At 39.8% G+C, this 22,069-nt stretch overlaps 1 protein-coding gene across 4 annotated transcripts in view; it reads left to right on the top strand.

Annotated features, from left to right (window-relative positions):
- col21a1 (collagen, type XXI, alpha 1) overlaps positions 1-20,241 on the top strand; it is a 74,845-nt gene extending 54,604 nt beyond the window's left edge. For 3 of the 4 annotated variants that reach the window (XM_067420808.1, XM_067420807.1, XM_067420809.1), the window contains 8 exons: positions 7,623-7,658; positions 9,897-9,941; positions 10,782-10,814; positions 10,901-11,047; positions 11,172-11,226; positions 13,158-13,358; positions 16,150-16,227; positions 18,992-20,241. In XM_067420808.1, coding sequence (XP_067276909.1) covers positions 7,623-7,658; positions 9,897-9,941; positions 10,782-10,814; positions 10,901-11,047; positions 11,172-11,226; positions 13,158-13,358; positions 16,150-16,227; positions 18,992-19,179 — 783 coding nt within the window. In that variant the 3' untranslated portion in view covers positions 19,180-20,241. The remainder of the gene's footprint in view (positions 1-7,622; positions 7,659-9,896; positions 9,942-10,781; positions 10,815-10,900; positions 11,048-11,171; positions 11,227-13,157; positions 13,359-16,149; positions 16,228-18,991) is intronic. The other variant, XR_010898622.1, reaches the window with a different exon arrangement.
- Positions 20,242-22,069: the final 1,828 nt, after the last annotated feature.

The raw sequence follows: 22,069 nt of genomic DNA, 5'->3' as shown, positions 1-22,069 counted from the left end.
GGAGAACAAGGGAGTTAATATAGGCTTGAAATATAAGGTATTAGAAATATTAGATTGATTTGATTAGATTAGTTGCAACATTAAAGTATTATAGATCTCTTAATATCTTTTTGATTTTGGTTTTTAACAAACTTTTATTTTGCTATCCATAATTTAAGTTCCTATATGCTTCACTTCCAGAGATATAGGGGGTCCTACTATACATTAGGTGGTCTTAACTACTATGTACTTGCAAAAAAATAAAATAAATAAGTACAATATACAAACCCAATTCCAATAAAGTTGGGACACAGTACATATCAAATGTTTAAACTGAGAAAATGTATAATTTTAATGGAAAAATGTTATGGCCTCAAAAAAGTTGGGACAAGGCCACGTTTACCACTGTGTGGCATCCCCTCTTCTTTTTTTAACTGTCTGTAAATATCTGGGGAATCAAGTTTAGGAATAGGAATGTTGTCCCATTCTTGTCTAATACAGGCTTCTGGTTCCTCAACTGTCTTAGGTCTTCTTTGTCACATCTTTCTCTTTATCATATGCCAAATGTTTTCTGTGGGTCAAAGGGGATCTGCACTGCAGGCTGGCCATTTCAGTACCCGGATCCTTCTTCTACACATCCATGATGTTGTAATTGATGCAGTATGTGCTCTGGCATTGTCATGTGGGAAAATGCAAGGTCTTACCTGAAAAAGACGATGTCTGGATGGGAGCATATGATGTTCTAGAACTGGGATAAACCTTTCAGCATTAATGGTGCCTTTCCAGATGTGTAAGCTGCCCATGCCACACACACTCATGAACCTCATACCATCAGAGATGCAGGCTTCTGAACTGAGTGCTGATAACAACTTGGGTTTTTCTTGTCCTCTTTAATCCAGATGACATGGTGTCCCAGTTTTCCAAAAATAAATTCGAATTTTGATTAGTCTGACCACAGAACAGTTTTCCACTTTGCCACAGTCCATTTTAAACGAGCCTTGGCCCAGATAAAACGCCTGCGCTTCTGGATCATGTTTAGATATGGCTTCTTTTTTGACCTATAGAGTTTTAGCCAGCAACGGTGAATGGCCCGTAGATTGTATTAACCAATGTTTTCTGGAAGTATTCCTAAGCCCATGTTGTTATTTCCATTACAGTATCATTCCTGCATGTGATGCAGTGCCGTCTAAGGGCCCAGGGATCATGGTTATCCAGTACGGTTTTCGGGCCTTGACCCTTACGCACAAAGATTGTTCCAGATCCTCTGAATCGTTGGAAGATATTACGCACTGTAGATGATAACGTTTTTTGTCTGAAAATCTCCTTTCTAATATTGCTCCACTATTTTTTGCTGCAGTATTTGGGGAATTAGTGATCATCTGGCCATCTTGACCACTCTGAGAGGCTCTTTTTATACCCAATCATATTGCTAATTGACCTAATAAGTTGGTCCTCCAGCTGTTCCTTATATGTACATTAATGTACGTTTATTTTCCGGCCTCTTATTGCTACCGGTCCCAACTTTTTTGGAATGTGTAGCTCTCATGAAATCCAAAATGAGCCAATATTTGGCAAGACATATCAAAACGTCTCACTTTCAACATTTGATATGTTATCTATATTGTGAATAAAATATAAATTTGTATTCCTTTTTTATTTACAATTTGCCCAGTGTCAGACTTTTTTTGGAATCGGGTTAGTACTAATTGTGTTCATATTCTATTGCAAAATACGGGTAAAGTTATTTACAGGTGTGGTGGTGTGGGTCAGTTTAAGGGTAAAGTTAGGGTCAGGTGTGGTGGTGTGGGTCAGTTTAAGGGTAGAGTTAGGGTCAGGTGTGGTGGTGTGGGTCAGTTTAAGGGTAAAGTTAGGGACAGGTGTGGTGGTATGGGTCAGTTTAAGGGTAGAGTTAGGGTCAGGTGTGGTGTTGTGGGTCAGTTTAAGTGTAGAGTTTGGGACCGGTGTGGTGGTGTGGGTCAGTTTAAGGGTAGAGTTAGAGACAGGTGTGGTGGTATGGGTCAGTTTAAGGGTAAAGTTAGGGACCAGTGTGGTGGTGTGGGTCAGTTTAAGGGTAGAGTTAGGGACAGGTGTGGTGGTGTGGGTCAGTTTAAGGGTAGAGTTAGGGTCAGGTGTGGTGGTGTGGGTCAGTTTAAGGGTAGAGTTAGAGACAGGTGTGGTGGTATGGGTTAGTTTAAAGGTAAAGTTAGGGTCAGGTGTGGTGGTATGGGTTAGTTTAAGGGTAAAGTTAGGGACAGGTGTGGTGGTGTGGGTCAGTTTAAGGGTAGAGTTAGAGACAGGTGTGGTGGTGTGGGTCAGTTTAAGGGTAGAGTTAGGGTCAGGTGTGGTGGTATGGGGGAGTTTAAGGGTAAAGTTAGAGACAGGTGTGGTGGTATGGGTTAGTTTAAAGGTAAAGTTAGGGTCAGGTGTGGTGGTATGGGTAAGTTTAAGGGTAGAGTTAGGGACAGGTGTGGTGGTGTGGGTCAGTTTAAGGGTAAAGTTAGGGTCAGGTGTGGTGGTGTGGGTCAGTTTAAGGGTAGAGTTAGGGTCAGGTGTGGTGGTGTGGGTCAGTTTAAGGGTAAAGTTAGAGACAGGTGTGGTGGTGTGGGTCAGTTTAAGGGTAGAGTTAGGGTCAGGTGTGGTGGTGTGGGTCAGTTTAAGGGTAGAGTTAGAGACAGGTGTGGTGGTGTGGGTCAGTTTAAGGGTACAGTTAGGGACAGGTGTGGTGGTGTGGGTCAGTTTAAGGGTAGAGTTAGGGACAGGTGTGGTGGTGTGGGTCAGTTTAAGGGTAGAGTTAGGGTCAGGTGTGGTGGTGTGGGTCAGTTTAAGGGTAGAGTTAGAGACAGGTGTGGTGGTATGGGTCAGTTTAAGGGTAGAGTTAGAGACAGGTGTGGTGGTGTGGGTCAGTTTAAGGGTAAAGTTAGGGTCAGGTGTGGTGGTGTGGGTCAGTTTAAGGGTAGAGTTAGAGACAGGTGTGGTGGGGTGGGTCAGTTTAAGGGTACAGTTAGGGACAGGTGTGGTGGTGTGGGTCAGTTTAAGGGTAAAGTTAGGGACAGGTGTGGTGGTGTGGGTCAGTTTAAGGGTAGAGTTAGGGTCAGGTGTGGTGGTGTGGGTCAATTTAAGGGTAAAGTTAGGGACAGGTGTGGTGGTGTGGGTCAGTTTAAGGGTAGAGTTAGGGACAGGTGTGGTGGTGTGGGTCAGTTTAAGGGCAGAGTTAGGGTCAGGTGTGGTGGTGTGGATCAGTTTAAGGGTAGAGTTAGGGTCAGGTGTGGTGGTGTGGGTCAGTTTAAGGGTAAAGTTAGGGACAGGTGTGGTGGTGTGGGTCAGTTTAAGGGTAGAGTTAGGGACAGGTGTGGTGGTGTGGGTCAGTTTAAGGGTAAAGTTAGAGACAGGTGTGGTGGTGTGGGTCAGTTTAAGGGTAGAGTTAGGGACAGGTGTGGTGGTGTGGGTCAGTTTAAGGGTAGAGTTAGGGACAGGTGTGGTGGTGTGGGTCAGTTTAAGGGTAGAGTTAGGGACAGGTGTGGTGGTGTGGGTCAGTTTAAGGGTAGAGTTAGAGACAGGTGTGGTGGTATGGGTCAGTTTAAGGGTAAAGTTAGGGACCAGTGTGGTGGTGTGGGTCAGTTTAAGGGTAGAGTTAGGGACAGGTGTGGTGGTGTGGGTCAGTTTAAGGGTAAAGTTAGGGACCAGTGTGGTGGTGTGGGTCAGTTTAAGGGTAGAGTTAGAGACAGGTGTGGTGGTGTGGGTCAGTTTAAGGGTAGAGTTAGGGTCAGGTGGGGTGGTGTGGGTCAGTTTAAGGGTAAAGTTAGGGTCAGGTGTGGTGGTATGGGTTAGTTTAAGGGTAGAGTTAGGGACAGGTGGGTGGTGTGGGTCAGTTTAAGGGTAGAGTTAGGGACAGGTGTGGTGGTGTGGGTCAGTTTAAGGGTAAATTTAGAGACAGGTGTGGTGGTATGGGTCAGTTTAAGGGTAGAGTTAGGGACAGGTGTGGTGGTGTGGGTCAGTTTAAGGGTAGAGTTAGGGACAGGTGTTGTGGTGTGGGTCAGTTTAAGGGTAGGGTTAGGGACAGGTGTGGTGGTGTGGGTCAGTTTAAGGTTAGAGTTAGGGTCAGTTGTTGTGGTGTGGGTCAGTTTAAGGGTAGAGTTAGGGACAGGTGTGGTGGTGTGGGTCAGTTTAAGGGTAAAGTTAGGGTCAGGTGTGGTGGTGTGGGTCAGTTTAAGGGTAGAGTTAGGGTCAGGTGTGGTGGTGTGGGTCAGTTTAAGGGTAAAGTTAGAGACAGGTGTGGTGGTGTGGGTCAGTTTAAGGGTAGAGTTAGGGTCAGGTGTGGTGGTGTGGGTCAGTTTAAGGGTAGAGTTAGAGACAGGTGTGGTGGTGTGGGTCAGTTTAAGGGTACAGTTAGGGACAGGTGTGGTGGTGTGGGTCAGTTTAAGGGTAGAGTTAGGGACAGGTGTGGTGGTGTGGTTCAGTTTAGGGGTAGAGTTAGGGTCAGGTGTGGTGGTGTGGGTCAGTTTAAGGGTAGAGTTAGAGACAGGTGTGGTGGTATGGGTCAGTTTAAGGGTTTAGTTAGAGACAGGTGTGGTGGTGTGGGTCAGTTTAAGGGTAAAGTTAGGGTCAGGTGTGGTGGTATGGGTCAGTTTAAGGGTAAAGTTAGGGTCAGGTGTGGTGGTGTGGGTCAGTTTAAGGGTAGAGTTAGAGACAGGTGTGGTGGTGTGGGTCAGTTTAAGGGTACAGTTAGGGACAGGTGTGGTGGTGTGGGTCAGTTTAAGGGTAAAGTTAGGGACAGGTGTGGTGGTGTGGGTCAGTTTAAGGGTAGAGTTAGGGTCAGGTGTGGTGGTGTGGGTCAGTTTAAGGGTAGAGTTAGGGACAGGTGTGGCGGCGATTCTCTCTGATCGCGTCTTTGATTATCCACACTGCATGATTGTCACTCGCGTGCACGAGCACCGATTTGCCCATGATCTCGGGCATTTGTCGGCGATTTCACAACCTGTCGGCGACTCAAAATCGGGGCAAAAATCGGGCAGTGTGAACTAGGCTTAAGTCCCATGGGAACTCCATTGTAGCCGGAAACAAGGCAAATAGTCCAGTTGGGAAGAGCGTCGTGTTCACGAAGAAGCTCTTTTCATCGGCTCGTCGTTTCTCAGTACTGAACGTGTCCTAAATAAATGGTTTTCGATTCTGTACTGCTGATCCGAGAACTGCTGCACGTTCAGTTACGTTCAGCATGCTCAGTATCAGCTGCTCGTGAGTTCATCGGTTCTCTCAGCAAAATATGACTCAGTTCAGTGAACGGTTGGAGTTACAACATATAATTCAAGACATTAGTTTATTTCTATTCAGAGGGACTGTCACTCATGTCAGATCAGCGCTGATTTGAGACGCGATCCGTTTAGAATGATTCAGTCCGATTTGTTGAACTGGTTCGCCCGGTTCACTAAAAGGAACCGGTTAAAAAGAACGATAGAGTGATGATCCGATCGGGCTAACAAGTGAAGAAGAAATGTTTTGCGTTTGTGCCTTTCCGAAATGTGGCAACAGAATGTGAAAATTTACAGTGAACACTTTGACAAGGATGAATAACTTACACAGACACAACACAGCGGGCCGGGTGAAGAAAAATGCCATTCCGTGGCCGAAGACGGGTGCCACCACTGTGGAGGTAATTTAAACAATGGCTAAGTGGCTAATTGCATCTCGTTGTCATGTAAGGGACCTGTTCATGTTGGACAGACATTTTAATTGCCTTTTATGTCTGTTAAGAGGCACAAAGACACCCTTTACGTTTATGCCCCCAAAGCGCTGTTTTAGCTGAGTGGGGGCTCTGGGCATTAACTGCAATAGCTCTGTGTTGCAGGACCAATCCGGGTTTTCTTTTTTCTCTAGACTGTACTCACAAAGGTATAACGAACAAGATAAACTTAAAACTTCCCTGGAGTTGTCCTTTAAGTAAAAGACAAATAGAATAGGTCAGGTCTAGTCTTAATTGGTCAGGTCTTGACAAAAAAGGCCAAAAAATGAAAATAACTAAAGACTCAGCTGCTCGAATTGAAATCAGCAGGTCATTCCACTAGTAGGGAATAGTTCAGGAAAAGATCCATGAGAGTGATTTTCTGTCTCTATGAGATGGCACCACTAGGTGTCGTTCGCTTGCAGAGCGCAAGCTTCTGGAGTGCACATAAGTCTGAACTAGCAAGTTTAGGTATATTAATGCAGAACCAGTGGTTGTCTTGTAGGTTGAACCAGTGGTTGTCCATCAGTGCCTTGAAAGTCTGCCTTGCAAACTGACAAAGGAAGGTGTGACGTGTGCTTTCTTCAGCTCGTTGAAGACCACTCTTGCTGCTGCATTCTGGATCAGTTAAAAAAGCCTTAATGACTTTAATGACATAGCACTGTCAATTCATAGCATTAAGATGGAGTTGGTCCCCCTTTGTAGCTATAACAGGTGACAATCAGCTCTTTTCACAACATTCCTCTTTTACAAGAGTTTGGAATGTCTCCGTGACAATTTTTGCCCAGTCACCCAGTGTAGAGCATTTGTGAGGTCAGGCACTGAACATCATTACGCATACCAACATGGATGAAAAGGGCTGGCTTGCAATCTCCATTCCATTTCATCCTGTAGGTGTTAGATGGGGTTGAGGTCAGGGCTCTGTGCGGCCCAATCAAGTTTCTTCCACACCAAACTCATCCAACTTTACCCATGTCTTTAAGGACCTTGCCAAACCCAGACTCATCCATGGGATAGCCAGACAGAGAAGCATGATTGGTCACTCCAGAGAACACGTCTCACTGCTCTAGAGTCCAGTGGCGGCTTGCTTTACACCACTGCATCACACGCTTTGCATTGCATGTGTCTTGCATGCAGCTGCTCGTCCATGAAAACATAAAGCTCCCACCGCACAGTTGCTGTGCTCATATTAATGCCAGTGAAAGTTTGTAATTCTTCAGTAGGCGACTTTTTCACAGTAAGCGCCTCAGCACTCAGTGACCGTCTGTGGCTTTATGTGATCTTCTGCTTTGTAGATGAGTTGCTGCTGTTCCTAAACACTTTCACTTTCCAATAATACCATTTACAGTTGACTGCGGAATATCTAGCAGGGATGAAATTTCACAAATTGACTTGATGCAAAGGTTGCATCCTTATCACAGCAGTGTTGTTGAATTCACTCTTCAGAATGACCCTTTTTTTTGGCAAATGTAGACTACATGGCTATTTCAAAATAGTTTTGCAAAATTGATAAGTTAGAAATAAAGTTGAGAAATTGTATTTGGGGACATGGAAATTTACCTGTCAAGTGCTTAAACAAGGGTTTGGAGAACAGCTATTTATGGAAATCCATGAGGTATGAAAGTTGACCAACATTGTATGTCAAATTTGGACATAAACTCCACCAAACTGTAACAACTCTTTTTTTGTGAAGTTCTCAGAAATCTTTTGATTTTTTGATCTTTTGACTAGGTTTCTGTTCTTTCAGTAGGGCAGAGGTCCACATATATTGTCAATAAGCATGTGAAATAATAGAAGGATTTGTTTGGATTATCTTTATCTAGTTATAGAAAATCAAATGTCAGTTGTTACTATTTGCAGTTTTTTTCTACAAACCTTACAGTGAAATGTGTGTTTTTTATTTTATTATTTATTTATTTTTTAACAGGGTCAAAGAGGAGATGCTGGTGAAAGAGGAGCAGATGTAAGTTAACCACCTACAAAAAGAAGCAAATACTATGGCTAGAGTTAAGGATAAGGTTTTTGGTGAAAATGTTTTCGCATCTTTCAGTTGTTAGACTAAAAGAGAACCTTCCCTTCTAATTGACTAAAACTGTGTTACACGTGATCACTAGTAAATGTTGGCAAATGTCTTTTGGCTTGTATTCCGGTGGAAAATGTGGCCGTTTCGCGGGTTCTACTGAATAATTACATTATATTTACAGTGACATGCAATGTCTAAGAAGTTGCTTTTGTCACAGTAGAACTTTATTTTACAATCCTGTTTCCCATGTACATATTATGTACTTATTATAGTAATTACAATAACTGGGTAATAACTAGGTACTAATCCTGAACCTACCCATGAAACTAATCTATGTAGTCACCTTATAATACTCAGTAATTTCTTTGGTCAGAACACTATAAATGCACGCACTGTAAAATAAACTACAGTGAGGTCCGATTGTTTCCACAGTGTGGAAACATGGTGGAATCCAATCATAATAATGGAATTTACTGTATGACTCAAAATGTCACTGAATTTGGCAAAATGTGGATAAATAAATCAAACGTAGGGCAGTAGACTTAATCAAATAAGAAAGACTGCTATTTAAATATGAATATGGAATGATTAATTTCATGTTTTGAAGATTTATGAATTTTTTATTCACCTTTTTGATAAATATTTTGTATTAAATTATAAAAAATAAAAGGGTCCCTATTGTTATTAAATTGTTAAAATATTGTTTGTATTTAAAACATTTAATTAACCCATTAAAAATGGAACAGATGAATTTCATAGGGCCCTAATATTGCATGAAAGTGCTGTGCAACCACATCATTGTCTGATCTCTGTGATGAGAAGGATTATCATTTATTTCATATTCAGTTGTCAGTCAAATATTCACTTCAAGTAGCAGTTTCTGTCCCTAGAATGATTACATTGTAAAGTAGAATATTATTGCAAAATGATGTAAAGTTTAATCCTTCAATATTAATTAAAATGAAGAAAAGGTTATTAAATAAAATACATAATTTTATAATTTAAGCATAAAAAAATGAATAACTTTTTAAATATTAATTTGTACATTTTATAAAAAAGAATATATGGCCATGTGTAACACGGAGTTCCACTGGAGGCGGTGCAGTTTTTTATTTAACAAGGTTGATAAAGCAAACAAAACCGACTTCCCTTAAGAAACAAGAATATATTGCAATATATTTGAAAATATCATGCAATATATTCACATATATATTAATATTTTCCAATATATTGCAATATATTGAAAGCAGCAATCATTTGTATATTTTGCAATATATTGCATGAATATATAATATATTTTATAATACCATCAATATATTATTCCATATATTAAAATCTATTTCAAGAAAATATATTGGTAAATATATTTTCCTTTTGAAAGGGTTGACAATGCGTTGTTGTTGTGGCAAAAACCTAATCGGTTGCACTGAATGAGAGACGAACCTTTGCCAATTGTCTTTGTAAAGACTTATTTCCTTGCAAGAAAAGTCACAGTCATAGCCATCCTGAACGTCTGCAGAGTGCTAACTGCAGACTAAACAATTGAGTTCCCTTTTTAAACCCTTTTCAAGGTCAGCATCTCTACACTCATCCAGTAATTTTCCACACACACTCAAGTAACCCCATGTGTTCGATCCTGACGCTTGAATTCTCAAAATTAGATGTACTGTTGATCTCAAAAGCCAGTTTTAATTAGAATTAGTTTTCATCTATGATACATTTGTTCCACCACACCATGAGCTAGACTAACATGGACATAACCTCACCAAACAGTGGGTTACAACATCAATACTAGTCAAAGACACATGGCAAACATGAGGGCTTAAATACACAAGGACTAATGACTAAACAAGACACACCTGAGAACTCCGATCAAACAGTGAACCAATGACAGAACATGACACAAGACCACATGAGGGCATGGGAATCACATGACAAAACCAGGGAAGAGGAACATGAACAAAACCCATTTCACTGCTCATCAAGGTTACGGTCATATATTAATGCAAGGCATATGTTTTTGACATAGATGAACATTTCAAGCACTCAAACGTATTTCAGAAGTATGTTGCATACAATATGAGTGAGTTCATTGAACATGCTTATTATGTTCACAAACCTAAATGTCCAAAAAGTTGAGTTTTTATGTCACTAAATTTGGTTTATGTATTTAAACAGGGGATGAAAGGTGAAAGGGGAGACTCTGGCAGACCTGGTGTTCATGTAAGTCTGTGTGTGTGTGTGTGTGTGTGTGTGTGTGTGTGTGTGTGTGTGTGTGTGTGTGTGTGTGTGTGTGTGTGTGTGTGTGTGTGTGTGTGTGTGTGTGTGTGTGTGATGGGCAGGTTTAGGGTCAGGGGCAGTTTAAAGGGATAGAAAATACAGTTTGTACAGTATAAAAACCATTACACCTATGGAGAGTCCCCACAAAGATAGTGAACCAGACGTGTGTGTGTGTGTGTGTGTGTGTGTGTGTGTGTGTGTGTGTGTGTGTGTGTGTGTGTGTGTGTGTGTGTGTGTGTGTGTGTGTGTGTGTGTGTGTGTGTGTGTGTGTGTGTATCATAGCGTGTACATTATATATGAAATGCACACTCTTATTATATTATACTTATGTTGAAATGTATCTGACAATTTTTAAAATAAAAAAACCTACAGCACATTAAATTATGCACATTTAGGAATTAAATGACCGGATGAAAATAAAATAAAATAAATAAGTAACATTAATTTCTATATGTGAAATTACAGAATCAACCACAAGGTGGAGTAGTTTATCTTACTTTATTGCCATTTGCAAGGCAAGACACACTGACTGGGCTCATTTTTCAAACCGGTTTAGGGAACTACAGTGACAGAAAAAAAAGTCCACACATGTTTGTGGATATACTAGAAAGCATTTAGATGTCGATCTAGTCACAGACTAATTTCCTGGCAGGATCTAACAGGAACTAGCATCAGATAATAGTTTGCCAAATCATACAGGTGGCTTTGTAAACGCTATTGTTGCTTTATTGTTATGGAGCTCTTTTGTAACCCAATTGCTATATGTGACTTCTCTCTACACAGGGTTTAACTGGGCCAGCTGGGCAGAAAGGAGAGGTGGGCACATCTCTGATCTGAATGTACAGGCACCATTAGCTCTTCTGTGAGTGTGTTGAGTTGAGTTGTGTCTATGTGCATGTCAGAAAGGGACTGCAGGAGAGCCCGGTCAGAGGGGTCAGAACGGCCACCAGGGGCTTCCTGGACAGCAAGGACAGATGGGACCCCCAGGGCCCAGAGGACAGAGCGGAGAAACTGGCCCCCAGGGACCACCTGGACCTGAGGGACGAGCTGTATGTGTTGTCTCCGAATAACTGTTTATTGTTATGTGATATACTGTATGCCTTCCTCTCCGGTAAGAATATCTAGTCAATGGAGGATATAATCTTGTTCCCATGATGGCGTGTGTTTTTGCAGGTCAGAGAGTATTCTGAGCAACACATCCAGCAGATTTGCAGAGACATTCTTCGAGGTGAGTACCCAAAATCTGTCATCTTTAATGTATTGTATAAATGCATATACAAGTAAATTACACAAACAAATGTCCAAAAAAACATCTTCTTTTTTTGCTTGGAAAATGAATTATTTTAATTGATATTGAAATTAATTTAAAAAAAATTGTTCTATATCTATAATATCTATATGATTATAGATGCACTTTTTTAATGGACTGATGCACTTTTATGATGGATAGATGTACTTTTATGATGGACTGATGCACTTTTATGATGGATAGATGTACTTTTATGATGGACAGATGTACTTTTATGATTATAGATGCACTTTTATGATGGATAGATGTACTTTTATGATGGACAGATGTACTTTTATGATTATAGATGCACTTTTATAATGGACTGATGCACTTTTATGATAGATAGATGCACTTTTATGATGGACAGATGCACTTTTATGATGGATGGATGTACTTTTATGATGGACAGATGCACTTTTATGATGAATAGATGCACTTTTATGATGATGGATGCGCTATTATGATTGATAGATGCACTTTTATGATGAATAGATGCACTTTTATGATGAATAGATGCACTTTTATGATGAATAGATGCACTTTTATGATTATAGATGCACTTTTATGATTATAGATGCACTTTTATGATGATGATGGATGCGCTATTATGATGGATAGATGCACTTTTATGATGATGATGGATGCGCTATTATGATGATAGATGCACTTTTATGATGAATAGATGCACTTTTATGATTATAGATGCACTTTTATGATTATAGATGCACTTTTATGATGATGATGGATGCGCTATTATGATGGATAGATGCACTTTTATGATGGACAAATGCACTTTTATGATGGACAGAATACAGATGCACTTTTATGATGGATGGATGCACTTTTATGATGAATAGATGCACTTTTATGATTATAGATGCACTTTTATGATGGATAGATGCACTTTTATGATGAATAGATGCCCTTTTATGATGGATGGATGCACATTTATAATGGACGGATACACTTTTATGATTATAGATGCACTTTTAAGATGAATAGATGCCCTTTTATGATGGATGGATGCACATTTATAATGGACGGATACACTTTTATGATTATAGATGCACTTTTATCATGGATGCGCTATTATGATGGATAGATGCACTTTTATGGATTCAAAACAGAAACAGCCTTTCATTGCCATCATAAGGCTTGGAAGAGCCAGGACATTTATTAATAGAACTCTGATTGTATTTGTCTGAAAGGAGAATATCATAAACCCCCAGGATGCTTGAGGGTGCATAAAACATGGGGTATTTTATTTATTTTATTTTATTTATTTATTTATTTATTTTTGGGGGGGGGGGGGGGCGGGTGGACTGTGACTTTTGGACAGATATTTGTATTGGACATTTTTTTCATAATAAGTTGCTTTTTGTGGCTTGAATAGTTTATGATTACATATGAAGTGTAATAGATCACCTTTTTCTGGTTGGCACTGATTTTTCAAACTTGAATTCTTCAAAGTCATTAACGTTACTTTGCTCATTCATGAAGTGAACATTTGCTGGAATACTAGTGATATGACTCATTGTTTTGGACTGCGGGCCTGCGGCCTTGGTCTTTAGATGCGAGTACAGTATGATCTGTCCAGAGTGGGATTCCTGTGAGATGTCTGGAGCCCATGGCCAATTTTTGCCTTTTTGAATAGATGTCTAATGAGGCTTTAAAGCACTGGATTGAATGCACTGACTTTTGTGAGGAAACAGCTGATCACTTTAATTAATCACAAAAAGTTGTTTTGGCTACTAGAAGTTTTTATGTTAGCTAAATGTAGCATCCAAATTGGCTGCCGAGAAAAAGTTCATTTTAAACCCTGAATGTTCAGAGGCCTTCCTGTGTCTGATTCTGTTTTGGGGTTACAGCTGAGATTCCTGCTCTTCTATTGAGTAGCCAGCAAAATCACCACAGAAGCTGCGAGCACTGCTACACACGCGTTGGACCCCCGGGGCCTCCAGGGCCACCAGGCCCTCATGGCTCTCGAGGATTCCCAGGGTTATCTGGTTCTAACGGGATACAAGGCCAGCGGGGTTTACCTGGGAGGCCTGGTGTTCCTGGCATGAAAGGTACAGACACACATATCACAATATTTACATCCTTTCGCAATGTTCACAGATATCCACTGGCATAAAAAAAAAAAAATGCAAATGGAATCACAATTATATAAATCAATTACAGGTCCTTCTCAAAAAATTTGCATATAGTGATAAAGTTAATTATTTTCCATAATGTAATGATAAAAATTAAACTTTCATATATTTTAGATTCATTGCACTCCAACTGAAATATTTCAGGTCTTTTATTGTTTTAATACTGATGATCTTGACATACAGCTCATGAAAACCCAAAATTCCTATCACAAAAAATTAGCATATCATGAAAAGGTTCTCTAAACGAGCTATTAACCTAATCATCTGAATCAACTAATTAACTCTAAACACCTGCAGAAGATTCCTGAGGCTTTTAAAAACTCCCAGACTGGTTCATTACTAAAAACCGCAATCATGGGTAAGACTGCCGACCTGACTGCTGTCCAGAAGGCCATCATTGACACCCTCAGGCGAGAGGGTAAGACACAGAAAGAAATTTCTGAACGAATAGGCTGTTCCCAGAGTGCTGTATCAAGGCACCTCAGTGGGAAGTCTGTGGGAAGGAAAAAGTGTGGCAAAAAACGCTGCACAACGAGAAGAGGTGAGCAGACCCTGAGGAAGATTGCAGAGAAGGACCGATTCCAGACCTTGGGGGACCTGCGGAAGCAGTGGACTGAGTCTGGAGTAGAAACATCCAGAGCCACCGTGCACAGGCGTGTGCAGGAAATGGGCTACAGGTGCCGCATTCCCCAGGTCAAGACACTTTGGGCTACAGAGAAGCAGCACTGGACTGTTGCTCAGTGGTCCAAAGTACTTTTTTCGGATGAAAGCAAATTTTGCATGTCATTCGGAAATCAAGGTGCCAGAGTCTGGAGGAAGACTGGAGAGAAGGAAATGCCAAAATGCCTGAAGTCCAGTGTCAAGTACCCACAGTCAGTGATGGTCTGGGTGCCATGTCAGCTGCTGGTGTTGGTCCACTGTGTTTTATCAAGGGCAGGGTCAATGCAGCTCGCTATCAGGAGATTTTGGAGCACTTCATGCTTCCATCTGCTGAAAAGCTTTATGGAGATGAAGATTTGGTTTTTCAGCACGACCTGGCACCTGCTCACAGTGCCAAAACCACTGGTGAATGGTTTACTGACCATGGTATTACTGTGCTCAAATGGCCTGCCGACTCTCCTGACCTGAACCCCATAGAGAATCTGTGGAATATTGTGAAGAGAAAGTTGAGAGACGCAAGACCCAACACTCTGGATGAGCTTAAGGCCGCTCTCGAAGCATCCTGGGCCTCCAGAACACCTCAGCAGTGCCACAGGCTGATCGCCTCCATGCCACGCCGCAGTGAAGCAGTCATTTCTGCAAAAGGATTCACGACCAAGTATTGAGTGCATAACTGAACATAATTATTTGAAGGTTGACTTTTTTGTATTAAAAACACTTTTCTTTTATTGGTCGGATTAAATATGCAAATGTTTTGAGACAGGAATTTTGGGTTTTCATGAGCTGTATGCCAAAATCATCAGTATTAAAACAATAAAAGACCTGACATATTTCAGTTGGTGTGCAATGAATCTAAAATATATGAAAGTTTAATTTTTATCATTACATTATGGAAAATAATGAACTTCATCACAATACGCTAGTTTTTTGAGAAGGACCTGTATATAAATTGAGCTGTTTAGTCCAGATTTTCTGAAGAGACAATCACTTTATATTATGAACAGATTGAATTTAGGCTTTTATTCACATATAAACTTTGATCAGCGAACATAAATGTATGCAGATGACATTCAAGTTTACTTGCCATTGAGGCTGGTACAGCTGGTATTCAAACGGTAATCGATAACTTAGGCCATGGAAGGGGTACCTACAGCCGCAGATGAAGATCAGCATATATAATTTGATATATTGGCAGATAAAGACAGTGGTCCCTAATTGCTTCTTTTATTTAAGAGCAATAGCCAAACTGAAACCAATACTCTCAGCCAGCAACCTGAAAAAGAAGTCCATGCATATATTTTTTCCCATCTTAGACTACTGTAGTGCACTTTATGTTGGGACGTGTCAAACACGCACTACACGCTTGAAGCTTGTACAAAATGCTGCCGCAAGGTTGTTGATGAATGGTGGAAAAAAGGACCATGTTACTCCCTTATTAGCATCTTTAGGTTGGCTACCAATACATTTTAGGATACAGTATAAGACTTTGATATGTTTTTAAATCACTGCATGGAATGGTGCCAGAATATTTAATTGATCTTATTAAGCCCTATAGTGCAGGCATCTGATCAGCAAACAAGTTTTTTTTAACTGTTCCTAATCCACGTCTCAAAGTGGAAGGTCGTGCTTTCTCTGTCACTGGTCTTAGATTGTGGAATAACCTGCCGTTGGATGTTAGATCGTCCTTAAATCGAAATGTTTTTAAGGATCGTTTAAAATCGGATCTGCACTCTCTGGCATTTTAGTACATTAGTACACAGAAATGAATAAACAGAAGCTCAACCGTATTTTTTAATGCACAAAGACAAACCTCTTTGGTCAGAGTAGTTGCGTAGCTGTCAGTGGAGGAACATAAATCTCTCATTTGTGTTTCAAAGGTGAACGAAAGGGTGAGGGTGAGTAAATAAAAGAGTTTTCATTTTTTGGGGTAATTTTATAGGTTTTAAAAGCTTCCAAAGTGAAATCTGTAGCAGCATACATTTACATATATTCATTTAGTTGGTTTGTTTTGAAACACACAAAATTATTTTTTTCTGGCTTTGTTTAGGAGATCCAGGAGAAAAAGGTGATAAAGGAAATCAAGGACGGTCAGAAATTGGAGACCCAGGCCTCCCAGGACCACCAGGTGAGCAGATGCAGCAACACAACTAATATTCATTATTAAATGAGCCATTCGTGTGTGAATTAAAAGGGTGTCTTCTTGACAACTTGTTTGTAGAGAAACTTTTCTTGTGAGTCAATCGTTGATAAACGATCAAAAGCTTTGCGTTCTCCAACCGTACGTCTGAATGTATTGCAGCGCATGTCTGACTTTGACAAAAACAGGATTTTCTCAGCTTTTTGCTGAAAATGTTGCTTTTAAAAAAATTTTTTTTACTTGCCACAAAAAAGGGAAAGCATTAAGGTTGTAGTGTTGTAGTCTAGATCACCTAAACCAAGACCAGACCAGCACTCCTTAAATTCATCTAAAAGATCTGCATCTACTCTCTGAGAAGTGTCTTTGTAACGGTGGCTGTTTCAGAGGAACGAAAGTAGGATCCATATGCAGCAAACATTTATTCAAACAAACATAATAAAAGTAAACCCAGACACGATCAAAGAACGCAAGCACAACTGACAAGCACACTGGATAACATCCATAGAAGGACAAGACATGAGAAAGAACACAGGGGTTTAAATACACTGGGGAAAACAAGTTTAACAAATTAACAAGACACATCTGGGGAGACTAATCATGATGAAAAACTACAAAGAACTACAAAATAGCTTTATTTTGTAATTCTTTGTAGTTTTTCATTTTCACTTTGTAATATTCTCTTGCTCTTGTGATATTGCTTAGTTATATTCTGTTATATGAAAAAAAAAAAAAAAAAATCTCAGAATTTTGTGGGCATTTATATTAATTTTGCATTTTTGAGACAATCTTGCATTGATTTTGAGCCCGGCAGCACAGTCACAAAAGAAATCACATTACAAAGAAGTTATTGATTGCATTTTAAGCAGTACATTTGACGTCAAATCACATTAATGATGTTAAATCAGAAAATGCACAGGCAGTTTAGTGATAACCTTCACTAAAGTGATGGTCAGCTGTGGTCTTGAGATAAAATCCAAAGTCCTCTAAGTCTGAGACTGAGAAAAGATCAAAACCTTTAAAAAATTGTCTGAAGACCGATCTCGAGTACAACACTATAAGCTAGAATCAAAGTTTTGTTCAAAAGCAGCTCTGTTTTTTCTTTTGATGTATTGCATGTTCAGGTATGCATACGACTAAATATTTTGAGACCCATGAAAGTTTTGTGAAAATGATCAAAAATGGTGGCAGGCAACTTTTCCCCCCCCCAAAACACTGTATTTAACATACAACAAGATATCGAGATAAGTTTTATCATGACACCAGATGTAGTATTTGGCAAAAGTGCATTTTTCAGCTTTTTGCTCAAAATGGAGTTTATTAATATTTTATTAATATTACCCACATTCAGATGCTGATAAAAAAGAAAACATGAAGCTACACTCTTAGAAGAAACGGTTCTATAGGTGCTATGTATTTGGAACCTCGAAAAGGTTCTATATAGAACTCTTTTTAAGCGTTCAATCAAAGGAACCCTTTAGGGGTTGTAACCAAGCGGCAACCTCCTGCGATCTCTCTTGAAGCCAATACGGAAGTAATGTAAACTGTAATTCCTAAACTGGCCACTAGGGACAGGCTCCAGAAGGGAGCAGAATCTCATTGAGCCCCATGTTAAAATTCTCAACTTTAAAGCAGAAAAAAACATGTTTACAGCCTGGTACAAATTGTGGTTTTGGCCTTTAAGGCTAATTTTGATCTTCATGACAACTGTGAGGAGGGTGAATTTTTTTATAACTCATTCGTTTACGTTATATAAAGCCTTAAGGTTCTGCATAATTAAGGGCGTGGTTACAGGTGAAGAGCCATTTATCCGCCGTCTATAGTTATTGCGTCACCTCAGCTCCGCGCACATCCCGCCTTTTTGCCCATTTTCTGTTATCCGGGAGTGACACGCGTTGACTCGCTCACAAGATGGCAACGCCCAGCTCGCCCCTACTTTAAGCTTCAGAACGGCTTATCAGAATCCTATGGGTGACGTCACGGACACTACGTCCATATTTTTTTTACAGTCTATGGTTGTAACCAGGAACATTTTTCTATATGGAACCTTTTAGGGGTTCATTCACTATCATTTGTTTTTTCCTTTCTGGATTAAATATTTCATATTATTGACAAATATTTCAGGTCATTATTCAGTGTAATCAAATGCATTTATGAATACATGTAAATGATCACACAATTTAAGATATGGGGGTTAGAAAATGTATATATTTATCTCATTTTATGTAGTTAATCAATATCACACGAAGAGTGCCATTTCAGTTTTTCTCCTCCAAAAATCAGCATGATTAAAATGTGATATTAAGTTACTACAACAGTTTCATAAACAAAAATGTAATTACAACTACAAAATGTTGAAAAATATAATGTAATAATATATGAATGAAAAATAGCATGAATAACCTTTGTGCCAAAAGGGTTCTTTCTTGTCATTATAGAACCTTTTTAGCATAAAGAATAGAACCCTATGGTTCTATATAGAACCCCAATGAACCCTTTTTTTCTAAGAGTGAAGACTAAAACTGGTCTCTCTTTCTTTATTTTGATATATTGCAAGTTCAGATAGGCATACAACTACATATTCTGGGGGCCATGGCATTTTTGTGAAAATGATTTAAAAAAATGTTGGCAGGGAAAATAATCAGGACATTCTTCGAGAGCAAACACAGTGGACAGTCGGCAAACAGATAATGCTTGTATTTATCGTAGAAACTGTCAGATATCACTTTGACACAGAATCTCACTTTGGCTCCAGGTCCAATGGGTCCGGCAGGGGTGGGAAAGCCAGGTTACCCGGGTAAGCCGGGCACACCGGGTCACAGCGGCGAGGAGGGGAAGAGAGGACACCCCGGCGAGCCCGGCCAGCCAGGCGTCTGCCATCCGTCCATGTGCTACGGTGCGATGTTGAGAAGAGACCCTTTCAGTAAAGGGCCAAACTATTGAAAGAGCTTTGGCTGGACGGCAGACAGTCTGGATGCGGTGCTGCTCAGTGAACGAAAGAAAACAGCAACAGCGAATCTTTCCAATCTCAGGATGATCAAGAGTGTCTCGCACTCATGGACACATGAAGTACCTCTTAAAGTGTAAATAATAAGTTGCCTACATTAACACCAGCGATTGTCCACGACTCGATTCCACACTCGTCTTACTATGTCACAAGCTGAGATGTGCCATGATTAATTCACGCTGTTTGTCACGAGGAACGAAACGCATCAGCCGGACACTTGTGAAAAGCATCCAGCGTGAGGAGCTCTGGAAATCCTACCTAGACGTCGACTCGCTTCTTCCTCACTCTCTTGCTCCCCCAAGTGGCGTTCAACCATCACCAGCCCATCGTCTCGTCGTATTTATGATGCCAGATTTACTGTCAGTTTGTGTTTCTTGTGGTCGGATGTTTCTTTCGCAGCTTGCAAGCTTGTCATGTGAGTTCCTCTGCAATGCTTCATGCCTTTCTATCCCTCTCGAATTATCGTCCCTCTAGATATCGCTAGGGTTCCCACATCTTTTGACCAATGAATTCTCATAACTTTTCCAGGTGTTTGTGATTACAGGAAACATTTAATTCAATTTGTAATTTCTAACCTGTAATATTATAGAGCAGAAAAAAATATATTCGCTATAAAAATGTCCATGAGTTTTTCATGAATATTTAAGATTTTATTCATTTCCACATATTTTCCAGGCTTCCCATAGTCTACAAATATTAATGTGTGGTTAGATTTTAAATTGTAAACTGAACAAATTTATCATATACATTCTTAATCCACCTTTTCTCTACAGAAAATGAGGAAACAATTGTCTTTCTTTTACCCTTGGTCGATAAAGGGTGTGTAGAAGAGTGTAATAAAGCACACCTTCCCATAAATGTATAATTTTTTGTTATTTATAAGAACTGATATCAGTTACAGCTTCTCCTGTGAGAGCGCTTCCTTATTTTTGCAGTGATTATTTTTTTATAACATTCATGTGTTTGAATGACTTTTAATAATATTAAAAACTTTTTTTATTATTTTTTTGTTGCTGTTGTTGCTTCATGTTCTGTTACACAGATAGTATTATTATTATTAATTTTCTAGGTAACAGGCAATCAATCGACTTATTCTTAATGTATTAGTGCCACATTATTGTTCAAACATGCATTATGTAGGACCTCATACATTCAGCATTAAAGCTAAAATGCTACTGAAAACATTTACTGATTAAAATGCAGCTCTGTTCTGTTGTAACTGTGCACAGATCTTGTCCTAGATGTCGCTGTTGCTCTTTTTTTACATTTTAGGACGTTCCCTGATAAGACTTTCCCACTAGGTCTTCATCTGAACCTCAAATCACTCCCTTTCTGATGTCTAAGTGTCCTCACGTTGACATTGACATTGATTTTTACATTTGCAATTAGTTTGGGCTCACTCATTCTTTATATGTTTCATATTTAAGCATCATAACAGTATCAACCGTTAACTTTCCATTCTTCAAAAGTATGGATCCTGGGTCTTTCGTGAGGAGCATCCTGGGTCACTTTCTACACAGTATTGACCCTGGGACCCAGGAATAGCCTTTTGTCCACTGTAGTGGACATTATATTTGTAAAGAGCACAGTCAGGGCTTTACAGAGATTCCAAGTGTTTGGAGGTTTCACCAGGACAACTTCTTTGTCTTTAAAAATGACTGACATTAAAGGCACAATATGTAAGTAGATGTTTCGGATAAAAAAAAAAAAAAAAACACTAGAACAATGATATATGTTTTGTTGACTTTTGTACTTACATTATCCCAAATGTTTCCAAGAATGTTTAAATCCAGAGAAATAAGCCTTGTCAACCAGGACAAGGACCATGACACTGTTAGTCTTATTGTTTAAATCGTGTTTTCTTGATTTACTCTGAGTACCATGTTTTACCATGCCTAATATTGATATCTGCAGTGTCTCATAGTCTCCGCCAAGCGAACGCACAAAGTAGCATTATAACAACTTTCAACACACTCAAAAGTTTTTTAATATGATAAAACAGAGCTGCGTTTCCCCCATAGACTGTAAAAAAAAAATGGACGTAGCGTCCAGGACGCCACCCGTATAGGTTTCTGATTAATTTTTTTAAAAGCTAAGCGTTTTAAAGGAAGTGCATGTAAGATTGTGGCCAAAACTGGTACTGCAATCACTTTCAAATGACAGTAGAGCGGTGTATCCCTCTCCCCCTCCCCCTGACTCGAGGTTGCCAGATTGGCTGCAGGATCAGCTGGAACGTTTGTAGTTTCAGCTGTGGTAACTAGAGCAGATCTGGCAACCCGGATGCCCAAACACTACTGACTTTGTGATTGGTCGATAGGTGGAGGGCGGAGCTTCAGGCCAAAACACAACATGACAACATCAACATCAGTTGAGGGCTGCAACAACAACTTTTAAATGACAATATCCTGGCCGGACTGCTGTTGTCAGTGATATAAGTATTTGAAATTAACATGATTTCTTAATGTCTAGTGATAAATATCAGGGCCATTTTATGATTTATTCAAATACATTTCTGACATACAGTTCCTTTAACATGGAAGAAATACAGATTTGACCCTTTTGGTCTATAGTGGCCAGTCGATGATTTGCAGTTTAAGTTACTTCCGTGTTGGCTTCAAGAGAGACCGCGAGAGGTTGCCACTTGGTGTAAACTAAAAAAAAGGTGAAATTGTGAATTGTGTATTGTGTTTCAGTCTATAGGCGGTAGTAATTCTTTACAAAGTGACATCACCGTCTACTGGCCTGGCATGATTAATACAGCGTTTTTGTCGTTTTCGTGGATCTGTGTAATAACAATGTAATACATTATCTCATCCATGAATATGA

Source organism: Pseudorasbora parva, chromosome 17, assembly GCF_024679245.1.
Source record: "Pseudorasbora parva isolate DD20220531a chromosome 17, ASM2467924v1, whole genome shotgun sequence".
NCBI classification, from domain to species: Eukaryota; Metazoa; Chordata; class Actinopteri; order Cypriniformes; family Gobionidae; genus Pseudorasbora; species Pseudorasbora parva.
The sequence above is the reverse complement of the archived record's forward strand: the minus strand, read 5'-3'. Positions and strand labels throughout refer to the sequence as shown.